This window comes from Hyperoodon ampullatus, assembly GCF_949752795.1.
Source record: "Hyperoodon ampullatus genome assembly, chromosome: 4".
NCBI classification, from domain to species: Eukaryota; Metazoa; Chordata; class Mammalia; order Artiodactyla; family Ziphiidae; genus Hyperoodon; species Hyperoodon ampullatus.
The window spans coordinates 3,375,219-3,390,281 of record NC_136917.1 but is presented as its reverse complement, the minus strand read 5'-3'; the positions used below and the strand labels follow the sequence as shown (position 1 = coordinate 3,390,281).

Below are 15,063 nucleotides of genomic sequence, written 5' to 3'. Positions count from 1 at the left end.
GGACTTAGCTGTGGAAATGTCTTCTGCGTGTTCATACTTTTACACCCTAATCTTACTCAACAATCATACAAAGCCTAATAATTTATCCATCGGATTGTCTCAGTGGATAATCACATCATCAGCAAATTCTACCTTGAGTTTTTCTAAACCCTTTGCCACTGATTTTATGCTCCTCCTGTCTTCACTCAGTGGCTACAGAGGCCCACGCGTATTCTCCCTCACATCAAAGATTTCCAGGGACATGTTAAGTGGGATGCTGCTCTGGATGTTGCTGCTGTTGTTGTTGGAGGAATGTTATTATAACGTTACAAAAAGAACACTTTTATACAGTATGATAAGAATTATATGGCAGGAACTGGTGCTCAGTTTTATCATACTATTTGCCTGGATTTGGGACGATCAAATTTCATCAACCATTTGATTCTCTACTCGTTCAGAGGACCACATCCTTTTGCATTCAATCTCTTAATGCCAAGCTGTATATCTATTAATGTTGTCAACATTCAGGCAAACGTGCAATCCTGAACTACGACTCTCATCACTGATCTCCACCCCGTGGATGCATGTCTGAATGCCTTTTGCTAACATTTCATTTATGATTTTCACTGTGATATTCACAATATATATGTCTGGAATTTCATTCATCCTTCCTGCCTTTCTTCTGTGATTCTGGTATCCATCGATGTTATTTTCTGAACTTAAAGAGACTTATGGAGTGCATCTCCTTCTTCTGTCTCTAAGACCATCTCCACAAGCATGGAATAACAGTTTTCCAGGATATTTTGTAGACTGTACCAGAGAACTACAAGGTAGTTCTTGGGGAGATTTTTCATTATTGGTCCCACTGATTGACAAGTCATACAACTCTTTGAGTTTTCTACATCATCTTGGGTCAGTTTTCATACTGTTTTCCAGGATTTAGTCAAACTTCACAACTTTTCAAAGCTTTTATCTTACAACACTTTCTAATATTCTCCGAATGCCACATTTTACAGAAATGCCTGGTGGGATCTGAGATATCTATACACACCCACAAATCATCCTATGGTCTCATGGTCTCAGGCAGTTATGGGTTGGCACCTAGGAGTCAATGTGGAATGACAGCGCACCCCTACTCAGCATTAAGACTCTCTTCACAGAGGACGAGTAACCTGCTTTCTTAGACTGCCCTATGTTCCAGCCACGAGGCAGAGACACTCACTAACCTTTAGGAAAATGCAACGAAATAAAGAGTGCTTTGCCAGTCAGAGTCTGCTGCTACTACACTAACTCCTCATTAGCAAAGCAGACTGATGGGGCAGTAGCGACTTTTTCCTTTCCGTTCCTAAAGTCATCAATATAACGCCACAGGGAATACAGACCCGCAGCATCCAAACAGTTGGAAGACAAAGGCAAAACCCTATTGCATTTAAGAAGATCACCCTAAATAGCACCGGTGACTCTGTTCCAATCCTGCTTTCTTTCTCCCTTTGCAATATCGTGACAACAAACTTGGCCTATCTTCTGCTACCTACAGGCAACTGGAGCTTCCCTATTCAGGAAACTGAAGGAAGGGCATCCCAGAAACCTCAAATCTGATCATCCACAGTTCACTCCTAAGATAATTCCAAGTGGGACTGGGTGGCCAACATCTCCACTAATCCGCGATCAAGGAAGTTGAAACCCCATCTGACAAACAGAGACCTAGCATGAGCTGCCGGATAAAGGCATGTGGTAGGTGTCAGGAAACACGTACCATGGGAGGAAAGTCACATATCCCCAGGCCTACCTCAGACCCCACGCATCAGGGAGAGCCAGGGTCCCGATACCAGGAAGAAAGGGAAGGCTCTGGGCAGGTGCTAAGACACTGTGACTGGGCCTTACCGCATGGAAACAGGTGGATACCAAAGGCCCCTCTTCCTTCCATGCCCACCTTCTCCATCCATTCTCCCCCGGGCAAAAATGGCTATAAACGTGGGACATGGAAGACTGGGAGGCTACAGGCGCGTGAACACCCGCCTGCAGAGGCCGCGAGACAGTCCCCTCATCACCACCAAATAAGCTAGCTTAGTATCCTCCTCCAGGACTGACCTGTGACATCCAGGTGGAAGGAGACCCTCTGGCCCCCGGCCTCGCAGCTGTACTCCCCGGCATCTGCCTTGCCTGCCTGCTGCACCACCAGCCGCCGCCCTCGGCCCGTGGCCTCCACACGCACTTTCGAGCTCGAACTCAGCTTCTTTCCATCCTTGTACCACGTCACCTCCGTCTGGGCCTGGGCCACCTCGCAGCTCAGCGTGGCACTGGCCCCCGCCACGGCCTGTACTTCACTGCGTGCCGGCTGCTCCTTGGCAAACACCTCCTTGGGCTCTGGGGACATGGAGGGATACACGGGTCAAAGACACCATCTCAGTCAACAAAGCAGCCCTGGGCAAAGGAGACCTGAGTGGGGAGCCATGGGCCAGGCGGGTGCAAGGCTTGCGGAGGTGGGGCGGGGGCCAAGCTGGAGACTTCTCCAGGCTCTGCACCAGCCGTGTGCCCTGCAGAAGTCCCCCTGCCTTTCACAGCGACAAGTAACCCAAGTGATGCATTCTCCCTTGGGTCTGCGTGAGCAGGTCCGTGGGGTGGGTGGGTGGGGGATGTTGCACTTTTGGAAGAGACTTCTCCCCTGCTCATGGCATCTGCGGGGTCACGCGCAAGTGTTCCCAAACCTCCCCAGATGGGGCCACAGTCTTCTCCATACGTCTAAGCAGGGAACTTTGTACCTGCAGTCCATGGAAATCACTGAGGCTCGGTGCCCTGGCCTACACTTAGTATGGTCAACTTGGGGCAATCTAGGGGGAGTGCTGACCCCTCCCCGTGACTTTCTTTTCCATTGTCTGAGGAATAAAGAAGCTGAGCACCTTTCCCCGTATGACTGGGGTCCCCATTATTCTTTTGTTCTTCCTGGTGACACTATTCAAATTTTTTCCCACTCACCAATAGTAGGCTCTCTCTTCTCTCCATTCAGTTCTAGGCATTCTTTATGCATGGGAATATGAGAAGAGGACAGATTGCTAGCTTTCAAGGTTATTCCCAAGTGTGGGACTCGCATTTTCACGGTGTGATCGAATCCTCTGATGAATCAAGTTTTTACCTTCAATAGTATTACCAATGTCCATTTCAGTCCTTTGAGTTTGGGGCATTTGGGTTCCATTTAAGAAATCTTCCCTTATCTTTGGTCTTTAAAGAATCCACTCTATCACCGGCCTGTTTTTTGGTTTGTACCTTTTAACACAGAGCTTTCTAACCCACCAAGAGTGTACTTTTGTGTGTGGTGTGAATTGTCAGGACAGTTTAATATTTCCCTATGGGTAAGTGGTCCAAGCACTATTTATGAAGACAACATACGTCCACGGCTTCTCGAACAGACAGAACAGTATCAGATGAAATTGTGGTGGTGGGGAGGGGGCTAGGATGGGGGCGGAGGGGCGATTTGTCCGTGGTGGTGCAGGAAACCACTGCTGCAAGGAGCTCTTGCTGACCTCACTACTACGTTCCTCTGATGCGGTAAATATCGCCGCACTGGGATCCCCTTATATTGAAATCTATATACCCTCACAATAATTCTTCACAAGGCTCACAGGAAGTGCTCTCACTGCAGATCTGCAAGCAAATAGCATATTGGCTGTACCTTGCCTTTGGAATCTCCCTGATATTCTACCATGCGACCACCCAAAACACAAATTTGGCTCGATTTTCATTCTTAATCAACATCTTTCTTTTGTTCTCCTCAGATTACTGTCCATCGATGGAAACCTCTGACCCTCTCTCAAAAATGTGTACTAATTTCCCCACATAATCTCGTAACAACTTTTTTCAGACCTGGAATTAGAAACATGATCCAATTGTGCCATTTTTACTCTTTCACAAAAGTTTCACTTTCCAAGCCTTTCTCGCCAGGACTTAGCTGTGGAAATGTCTTCTGCGTGTTCATACTTTTACACCCTAATCTTACTCAACAATCGTACAAAGCCTAATAATTTATCCATCGGATTGTCTCAGTGGATAATCACATCATCAGCAAATTCTACCTTGAGTTTTTCTAAACCCTTTGCCACTGATTTTATGCTCCTCCTGTCTTCACTCAGTGGCTACAGAGGCCCACGCGTATTCTCCCTCACATCAAAGATTTCCAGGGACATGTTAAGTGGGATGCTGCTCTGGATGTTGCTGCTGTTGTTGTTGGAGGAATTTTATTATAACGTTACAAAAAGAACACTTTTATACAGTATGATAAGAATTATATGGCAGGAACTGGTGCTCAGTTTTATCATACTATTTGCCTGGATTTGGGACGATCAAATTTCATCAACCATTTGATTCTCTACTCGTTCAGAGGACCACATCCTTTTGCATTCAATCTCTTAATGCCAAGCTGTATATCTATTAATGTTGTCAACATTCAGGCAAACGTGCAATCCTGAACTACGACTCTCATCACTGATCTCCACCCCGTGGATGCATGTCTGAATGCCTTTTGCTAACATTTCATTTATGATTTTCACTGTGATATTCACAATATATATGTCTGGAATTTCATTCATCCTTCCTGCCTTTCTTCTGTGATTCTGGTATCCATCGATGTTATTTTCTGAACTTAAAGAGACTTATGGAGTGCATCTCCTTCTTCTGTCTCTAAGACCATCTCCACAAGCATGGAATAACAGTTTTCCAGGATATTTTGTAGACTGTACCAGAGAACTACAAGGTAGTTCTTGGGGAGATTTTTCATTATTGGTCCCACTGATTGACAAGTCATACAACTCTTTGAGTTTTCTACATCATCTTGGGTCAGTTTTCATACTGTTTTCCAGGATTTAGTCAAACTTCACAACTTTTCAAAGCTTTTATCTTACAACACTTTCTAATATTCTCCGAATGCCACATTTTACAGAAATGCCTGGTGGGATCTGAGATATCTATACACACCCACAAATCATCCTATGGTCTCATGGTCTCAGGCAGTTATGGGTTGGCACCTAGGAGTCAATGTGGAATGACAGCGCACCCCTACTCAGCATTAAGACTCTCTTCACAGAGGACGAGTAACCTGCTTTCTTAGACTGCCCTATGTTCCAGCCACGAGGCAGAGACACTCACTAACCTTTAGGAAAATGCAACGAAATAAAGAGTGCTTTGCCAGTCAGAGTCTGCTGCTACTACACTAACTCCTCATTAGCAAAGCAGACTGATGGGGCAGTAGCGACTTTTTCCTTTCCGTTCCTAAAGTCATCAATATAACGCCACAGGGAATACAGACCCGCAGCATCCAAACAGTTGGAAGACAAAGGCAAAACCCTATTGCATTTAAGAAGATCACCCTAAATAGCACCGGTGACTCTGTTCCAATCCTGCTTTCTTTCTCCCTTTGCAATATCGTGACAACAAACTTGGCCTATCTTCTGCTACCTACAGGCAACTGGAGCTTCCCTATTCAGGAAACTGAAGGAAGGGCATCCCAGAAACCTCAAATCTGATCATCCACAGTTCACTCCTAAGATAATTCCAAGTGGGACTGGGTGGCCAACATCTCCACTAATCCGCGATCAAGGAAGTTGAAACCCCATCTGACAAACAGAGACCTAGCATGAGCTGCCGGATAAAGGCATGTGGTAGGTGTCAGGAAACACGTACCATGGGAGGAAAGTCACATATCCCCAGGCCTACCTCAGACCCCACGCATCAGGGAGAGCCAGGGTCCCGATACCAGGAAGAAAGGGAAGGCTCTGGGCAGGTGCTAAGACACTGTGACTGGGCCTTACCGCATGGAAACAGGTGGATACCAAAGGCCCCTCTTCCTTCCATGCCCACCTTCTCCATCCATTCTCCCCCGGGCAAAAATGGCTATAAACGTGGGACATGGAAGACTGGGAGGCTACAGGCGCGTGAACACCCGCCTGCAGAGGCCGCGAGACAGTCCCCTCATCACCACCAAATAAGCTAGCTTAGTATCCTCCTCCAGGACTGACCTGTGACATCCAGGTGGAAGGAGACCCTCTGGCCCCCGGCCTCGCAGCTGTACTCCCCGGCGTCTGCCTTGCCCGCCTGCTGCACCACCAGCCGCCGCCCTCGGCCCGTGGCCTCCACATGCACTTTCGAGCTCGAACTCAGCTTCTTTCCATCCTTGTACCACGTCACCTCCGTCTGGGCCTGGGCCACCTCGCAGCTCAGCGTGGCACTGGCCCCCGCCACGGCCTGTACTTCACTGCGTGCCGGCTGCTCCTTGGCAAACACCTCCTTGGGCTCTGGGCACACGGAGGGATACACGGGTCAAAGGCACCATCTCAGTCAGCAAAGCAGCCCCGGGCAAAGAGACCTGAGTGGGGAGCCCTGGGCCAGGCGGGTTCGAGGGCTGCGGAGATGGAGTGGGGGCCAAGGAGACTTCTCCAGGCTCTGCACCAGCCGTGTGTCCTGCAGAAGTCCCCCTGCTTTTCTCAGCGACAAGTAACCCAAGTGATGCATTCTCCCTTGGGTCTGCATGAGCAGGTCCGTGGGGTGGGTGGGTGGGGGATGTTGCACTTTTGGAAGAGACTTCTCCCCTGCTCATGGCATCTTTGGGGTCACACGCAAGTGTTCCCAAACCTTCCCAGATGGGGCCACAGTCTTCTCCATATGCCTAAGCAGGGAACTTTGTACCTGCAGTCCATGGAAATCACTGAGGCTCAGTGCCCTGGCCTACACTTAGTATGGTCAACTTGGGGCAATCTAGGGGGAGTGCTGACCCCTCCCCGTGACTTTCTCTTCCATTGTCTGAGGAATAAAGAAGCTGAGCACCTTTCCCCGTATGACTGGGGTCCCCATTACTCTTTTCTTCTTCCTGGTGACATTATTCAAATTTTTGCGCACTCACCCATAGTAGGCTCTCTCTTCTCTCCATTCATTTCTAGGCATTCTTTATGCATTGAAATAAGAGAGAAGGACAGATTGCTAGCTTTCAAGGTTATTCCCAACTGTGGGACTCGCATTTTCACGGTGTGATCGAGTCCTCTGATGAATCAAGTTTTTCCCTTCAATAGTATCACCAATGTCCATTTCAGCCCTTTGCGTTTGGAGCGTTTGTCTTCCATTTAAGAAACCTTCCCTTATCTTCATTCTTTAAAGAAACCACTGTATCACCAGCCTGTTTTTTGGTTTGTACCTTTTAACACTGAGGTTTCTAACCCACCAAGAGTGTACTTTTGTGTGTGGTGTGAATTGTCAGTACAGTTTAATATTTCCCTATGGGTAAGTGGTCCAAGCACTATTTATGAAGACAACCTACTTCCTCGGCTTCTCGAACAGACAGAACAGAATCAGATGAAATTGTGGTGGTGTGGAGGGGGCTAGGAGGGGGGCGGAGGGGGGATATGTCCGTGGTGGTGAAGGAAACCACTGTTGCAAGGAGCTCTTTCTGATTTCACTACTACGTTCCTCTGATGTGGTAAATATCACTGCACTGGGATCCCCTTATGTTGAAAACTATATAGCCTCATGATAATTCTTGACAAGGCTCAAAGGAAGGGCTCCCACCGCGCTTCTGCAAGCAAATAGCATATTGGCTGTACCTTGCCTTTGGAATCTCCCTGCTATTCTACCATCCTACCACCGAAAATGCGGATTTGGTTCGATTTTCATTCTTAATCAACATCTTTGATTTTTCTCCTCAGATTACTGTCCATCGATGGAAACCTCTGACTCTCTCCCAAGAATGGGTACTCATTTCCCCACATAGTCTCGTAGCAACTTCTATCAGACCTGGAGTTAGACACATGATCCAATTGTGCCATATTAACTCTTTCACAAAAGTTTCACTTTCCAAGCATTTCTCGCTAGGACTTAGCTGTGGAAATGTCTTCTGCGTGTTCATTCTCTTACACCCTAATCTTACTCAACAATCGTACAAAGCCTAATAGTTCATCCATCGGATTGTCTCAGTGGATAATCACATCATCAGCAAATTCTACCTTGAGTTTTTCTAAACCCTTTGCCACTGATTTTATGCTCCTCCTGTCTTCACTCAGTGGCTACAGAGGCCTACGTGTGTTCTCCCTCACATCAAAGATTTCCAGGGACACGTTAAGGGGGATGATGCTCTGGTTGTTGCTGCTGTTGTTGTTGGAGGAATTTTATTATCACATTACAAAAAGAACAATTTTATACACTATGATAAGAATTGTATGGCAGGAAGTGGTGCTCAGTTTTATCATACTATTTGCCTGGATTTGGGACGATCAAATTTCATCAACCATTTGATTCTCTACTTGTTCAGAGGACCACATCCTTTTGCATTCAATCTCTTAATGCCAAGCTGTATATCTATTAACGTTGTCAACATTCAGGCAAACGTGCAATCCTGAACTACGACTCTCATCACTGATCTCCGTGGATGCATGGCTGAATGTCTTTTGCTAACATTTCATTTATGATTTTTGCTGTGATATTCACAATATATACATCTGCAATTTCATTCATCCTTCCTGCCTTTCTTCTGTGATTCTGGTATCCATCGATGTTATTTTCTGAACTTAAAGAGACTTATGGAGTGCATCTCCTTCTTCTGTCTCTAAGACCATCTCCACAAGCATGGAATAACAGTTTTCCAGGATATTTTGTAGACTGTACCAGAGAACTACAAGGTAGTTCTTGGGGAGATTTTTCAATATTGGTCCCACTGATTGACAAGTCATACAACTCTTTGAGTTTTCTACATCATCTTGGGTCAGTTTTCATACTGTTTTCCAGGATTTAGTCAAACTTCACAACTTTTCAAAGCTTTTGTCTTACAACACTCTCTAATATTCTCCGAATGCCACATTTTACAGAAATGCCTGGTGGGATCTGGGATATCTATACACACCCACAAATCATCCTGTGGTCTCATGGTCTCAGACAGTTATGGGTTGGCACCTAGGAGTCAACGTGGAATGGCAGCGCACCCCTACTCAGCATTAAGACTCTCTTCACAGAGGACGAGTAACCTGATTTCTGAGACTGCCCTATGTTCCAGCCACGAGGCAGAGACACCCACTAACCTTTAGGAAAATGCAACGAAATAAAGAGTGCTTTGCCAGTCAGAGTCTGCTGCTACTACACTAACTCCTCATTAGCAAAGCAGGCTGATGGGGCAGTAGCGGCTGTTTCCTTTCCGTTCCTAAAGTCATCAATATAACGCCACGGGGAATACGGACCCGCAGCATCCAAACAGTTTGAAGACAAAGGCAAAACCCTATTGCATTTAAGAAGATCACCCTAAATAGCACAGGTGACCCTGTTCCTATCCTCCTTTCTTTCTCCCTTTGCAAGATCGTGACAACAAAATTTGGGCCTATCTTCTGCTACCTAAAGGCAACCGGAGCTTCCGTATTCAGGAAATTGAATGAAGGGCGTTCTTGAAGCCTCAAATCTGATCATCCATGGTTCACTCCTAAGATAATTCCAAGTGGGACTGGGTGGCCCACATCTCCACTAATCCGCGATCAATGAGATTGAAACCCCATCTGGCAACCCGAGACCCACCATGAGCCATGTGTTACGTGTCAGGAAAGACGTACCATGGGAGGAAAGTGACATATCCCCAGGCCTACCTCAGACCCCACGCATCAGGGAGAGCCAGGGTCCTGATACCAGGAACAACAGGAAGGCTCGGGGCAGGTGCTAAGACACTGTGACTGGGCCTTACCGCATGGAAACAGGTTGACACTAATGGCCCCTCTTCCTTCCACGTCCACCCTCTCCATCCATCCTCCCCGGGGCAAAAATGGCTCTAAACGTGGGACATGGAAGACCGGGAAGCTACAGGCGCGTGAACACCCAACTGTGGAGGCCGCGAGACAGTTCCCTCATCACCACCAAATAAGCTAGCTTAGTATCCTCCTCCAGGACTGACCTGTGACATCCAGGTGGAAGGAGACCCTCTGGCCCCCGGCCTCGCAGCTGTACTCCCCGGCATCTGCCTTGCCTGCCTGCTGCACCACCAGCCGCCGCCCTCGACCCGTGGCCTCCACACGCACTTTCGAGCTCGAACTCAGCTTCTTTCCATCCTTGTACCACGTCACCTCCGTCTGGGCCTGGGCCACCTCGCAGCTCAGCGTGGCACTGGCCCCCGCCACGGCCTGTACTTCACTGCGTGCCGGCTGCTCCTTGGCAAACACCTCCTTGGGCTCTGGGGACACGGAGGGATACACGGGTCAAAGACACCATCTCAGTCAACAAAGCAGCCCTGGGCAAAGGAGACCTGAGTGGGGAGCCATGGGCCAGGCGGGTGCAAGGCTTGCGGAGGTGGGGCGGGGGCCAAGCTGGAGACTTCTCCAGGCTCTGCACCAGCCGTGTGCCCTGCAGAAGTCCCCCTGCCTTTCACAGCGACAAGTAACCCAAGTGATGCATTCTCCCTTGGGTCTGCGTGAGCAGGTCCGTGGGGTGGGTGGGTGGGGGATGTTGCACTTTTGGAAGAGACTTCTCCCCTGCTCATGGCATCTGCGGGGTCACGCGCAAGTGTTCCCAAACCTCCCCAGATGGGGCCACAGTCTTCTCCATACGTCTAAGCAGGGAACTTTGTACCTGCAGTCCATGGAAATCACTGAGGCTCGGTGCCCTGGCCTACACTTAGTATGGTCAACTTGGGGCAATCTAGGGGGAGTGCTGACCCCTCCCCGTGACTTTCTTTTCCATTGTCTGAGGAATAAAGAAGCTGAGCACCTTTCCCCGTATGACTGGGGTCCCCATTACTCTTTTGTTCTTCCTGGTGACACTATTCAAATTTTTTCCCACTCACCAATAGTAGGCTCTCTCTTCTCTCCATTCAGTTCTAGGCATTCTTTATGCATGGAAATATGAGAAGAGGACAGATTGCTAGCTTTCAAGGTTATTCCCAAGTGTGGGACTCGCATTTTCACGGTGTGATCGAATCCTCTGATGAATCAAGTTTTTACCTTCAATAGTATTACCAATGTCCATTTCAGTCCTTTGAGTTTGGGGCATTTGGGTTCCATTTAAGAAATCTTCCCTTATCTTCGGTCTTTAAAGAATCCACTCTATCACCGGCCTGTTTTTTGGTTTGTACCTTTTAACACAGAGCTTTCTAACCCACCAAGAGTGTACTTTTGTGTGTGGTGTGAATTGTCAGGACAGTTTAATATTTCCCTATGGGTAAGTGGTCCAAGCACTATTTATGAAGACAACATACGTCCACGGCTTCTCGAACAGACAGAACAGTATCAGATGAAATTGTGGCGGTGGGGAGGGGGCTAGGATGGGGGCGGAGGGGCGATTTGTCCGTGGTGGTGCAGGAAACCACTGCTGCAAGGAGCTCTTGCTGACCTCACTACTACGTTCCTCTGATGCGGTAAATATCGCCGCACTGGGATCCCCTTATATTGAAATCTATATACCCTCACAATAATTCTTCACAAGGCTCACAGGAAGTGCTCTCACTGCAGATCTGCAAGCAAATAGCATATTGGCTGTACCTTGCCTTTGGAATCTCCCTGATATTCTACCATGCGACCACCCAAAACACAAATTTGGCTCGATTTTCATTCTTAATCAACATCTTTCTTTTGTTCTCCTCAGATTACTGTCCATCGATGGAAACCTCTGACCCTCTCTCAAAAATGTGTACTAATTTCCCCACATAATCTCGTAACAACTTTTTTCAGACCTGGAATTAGAAACATGATCCAATTGTGCCATTTTTACTCTTTCACAAAAGTTTCACTTTCCAAGCCTTTCTCGCCAGGACTTAGCTGTGGAAATGTCTTCTGCGTGTTCATACTTTTACACCCTAATCTTACTCAACAATCGTACACAGCCTAATAATTTATCCATCGGATTGTCTCAGTGGATAATCACATCATCAGCAAATTCTACCTTGAGTTTTTCTAAACCCTTTGCCACTGATTTTATGCTCCTCCTGTCTTCACTCAATGGCTACAGAGGCCCACGTGTATTCTCCCTCACATCAAAGATTTCCAGGGACATGTTAAGTGGGATGCTGCTCTGGATGTTGCTGCTGTTGTTGTTGGAGGAATGTTATTATAACGTTACAAAAAGAACACTTTTATACAGTATGATAAGGCTTTTATGGCCGGAACTGGTGCTCAGTTTTATCATACTATTTGCCTGGATTTGGGACGATCAAATGTCATCAACCATTTGATTCTCTACTCGTTCAGAGGACCACATCCATTTGCATTCAATCTCTTAATGCCAAGCTGTATATCTATTAACGTTGTCAACATTCAGGCAAACGTGCAATCCTGAACTACGACTCTCATCACTGATCTCCGTGGATGCATGGCTGAATGTCTTTTGCTAACATTTCATTTATGATTTTCGCTGTGATATTCACAATATATATGTCTGGAATTTCATTCATCCTTCCTGCCTTTCTTCCGCGATTCTGGTATCCATCGATGTTATTTTCTGAACTTAAAGAGGCTTATGGAGTGCATCTCCTTCTTCTGTCTCTAAGACCATCTCCACAAGCATGGAATAACAGTTTTCCAGGATATTTTGTAGACTGTACCAGAGAACTACAAGGTAGTTCTTGGGGAGATTTTTCATTATTGGTCCCACTGATTGACAAGTCATATAACTCTTTGAGTTTTCTACATCTTCTTGGGTCAGTTTTCATACTGTTTTCCAGGATTTAGTCAAACTTCACAACTTTTCAAAGCTTTTATCTTACAACACTCTCTAATATTCTCCGAATGCCACATTTTACAGAAATGCCCGGTGGCATCTGGGATATCTATACACACCCATTATTCATCCTATGGTCACATGGTCTCAAACAGTTATGGGTTGGCACCTAGGAGTCAATGTGGAATGACAGTGCACCCACCCCTACTCAGCATTAAGACTCTTTTCACAGAAGACGAGTAGCCTGATTTCTTAGACTGCCCTATGTTCCAGCCACGAGGCAGAGACACTCACTAACCTTTAGGAAAATGCAACGAAATAAAGACTGCTTTGCCAGTCAGAGTCTGCTGCTACTACACTAACTCCTCATTAGCAAAGCAGACTGATGGGGCAGTAGTGACTGTTTCCTTTCCGTTCCTAAAGTCATCAATATAACGCCACGGGGAATACGGACCCACAGCATCCAAACAGTTTGAAGACAAAGGCAAAACCCTATTGCATTTAAGAAAATCACCCTAAATAGCACAGGTGACCCTGTTCCAATCCTCCTTTCTTTCTCCCTTTGCAAGATCGTGACAACAAAATTTGGGCCTATCTTCTGCTACCTAAAGGCAACCGGAGCTTCCGTATTCAGGAAATTGAATGAAGGGCGTTCTTGAAGCCTCAAATCTGATCATCCATGGTTCACTCCTAAGATAATTCCAAGTGGGACTGGGTGGCCAACATCTCCACTAATCCACGATCAATGAAATTGAAACCCCATCTGGCAACCCGAGACCCGCCATGAGCCATGTGTTAGGTGTCAGGAAAGATGTACCATGGGAGGAAATTCACGTATCCCCAGGCCTACCTCAGACCCCACGCATCAGGGAGAGCCAGGGTCCCGATACCAGGAAGAAAGGGAAGGCTCTGGGCAGGTGCTAAGACACTGTGACTGGGCCTTACTGCATGGAAACAGGTGGATACAAATGGCCCCTCTTCCTTCCATGCCCACCCTCTCCATCCATCCTCCCCTGGGCAAAAATGGCTATAAACGTGGGACGTGGAAGACTGGGAGGCTACAGGCGCGTGAACACCCATCTGTGGAGGCCGCAAGACAGTCCCCTCATCACCTCCAAATAGGCTAGCTTAGTATCCTCCTCCAGGACTGACCTGTGACATCCAGGTGGAAGGAGACCCTCTGGCCCCCGGCCTCGCAGCTGTACTCCCCGGCGTCTGCCTTGCCCGCCTGCTGCACCACCAGCCGCCGCCCTCGGCCCGTGGCCTCCACATGCACTTTCGAGCTCGAACTCAGCTTCTTTCCATCCTTGTACCACGTCACCTCCGTCTGGGCCTGGGCCACCTCGCAGCTCAGCGTGGCACTGGCCCCCGCCACGGCCTGTACTTCACTGCGTGCCGGCTGCTCCTTGGCAAACACCTCCTTGGGCTCTGGGCACACGGAGGGATACACGGGTCAAAGGCACCATCTCAGTCAGCAAAGCAGCCCCGGGCAAAGAGACCTGAGTGGGGAGCCCTGGGCCAGGCGGGTTCGAGGGTTGCGGAGATGGAGCGGGGGCCAAGGAGACTTCTCCAGGCTCTGCACCAGCCGTGTGTCCTGCCGAAGTCCCCCTGCCTTTCTCAGCAACAAGTAACCCAAGTGATGCATTCTCCCTCGGGTCTGCGTGAGCAGGTCCGTGGGGTGGGTGGGTGGGGGATGTTGCACTTTTGGAAGAGACTTCTCCCCTGCTCATGGCATCTTTGGGGTCACATGCAAGTGTTCCCAAACCTTCCCAGATGGGGCCACAGTCTTCTCCATACGGCTAAGCAGAGAACATTGCACCTGCAATCCATGGAAATTACTGAGGCTCGGTGCCCTGGCCTACACTTAGTATGGTCCACTTGTGGCAATCTGGTGGGAGTGCTGACCCCTCCCCGTGCCTTTCTTTTCCATTGTCTGAGGAATAAAGAAGCTGAGCACCTTTCCCCGTATGACTGGGGTCCCCATTACTCTTTTGTTCTTCCTGGTGACACTATTCAAATTTTTTCCCACTCACCCATAGTAGGCTCTCTCTTCTCTCCATTCATTTCTAGGCATTCTTTATGCATTGAAATATGAGAGAAGGACAGATTGCTAGCTTTCAAGGTTATTCCCAACTGTGGGGCTCAGATTTTCACTGTGTGATCAAGTTCTCTGATGAATCAAAATTTTTCCCTTCAATCGTTTCAGCGATGTCCATTTCAGCCCTTTCAGTTTAGAGCATTTGTGTTCTATTTAGAAATGTTTCCTTACCTAAGTCTTTAAAGAAACCATGGTATCATCGGTGGGTTTTTTTGTTTTTACGTTTACACTGGGTTTCTACCCCACCACGAGTTCACTTTTCTGTGTTGTGGGAATTGCTAGTACCATTTAGTTTTTTTGTATTGTTAAGTGGTACAAGCATCTGATGG

At 47.6% G+C, this 15,063-nt stretch overlaps 1 protein-coding gene across 1 annotated transcript in view; it reads right to left on the bottom strand.

The window, feature by feature from the left end:
- The window catches only part of OBSCN (obscurin, cytoskeletal calmodulin and titin-interacting RhoGEF), a gene marked incomplete at both ends in the record, with an annotated part of 135,091 nt that overhangs the window by 99,872 nt on the left and 20,156 nt on the right, over nucleotides 1–15,063 (bottom strand). Inside the window, 4 exon segments of the mRNA XM_079703091.1 lie at nucleotides 2,071–2,346; nucleotides 5,988–6,263; nucleotides 9,884–10,159; nucleotides 13,789–14,064. Of these exon segments, the coding sequence (XP_079559217.1) occupies nucleotides 2,071–2,346; nucleotides 5,988–6,263; nucleotides 9,884–10,159; nucleotides 13,789–14,064 (1,104 nt within the window).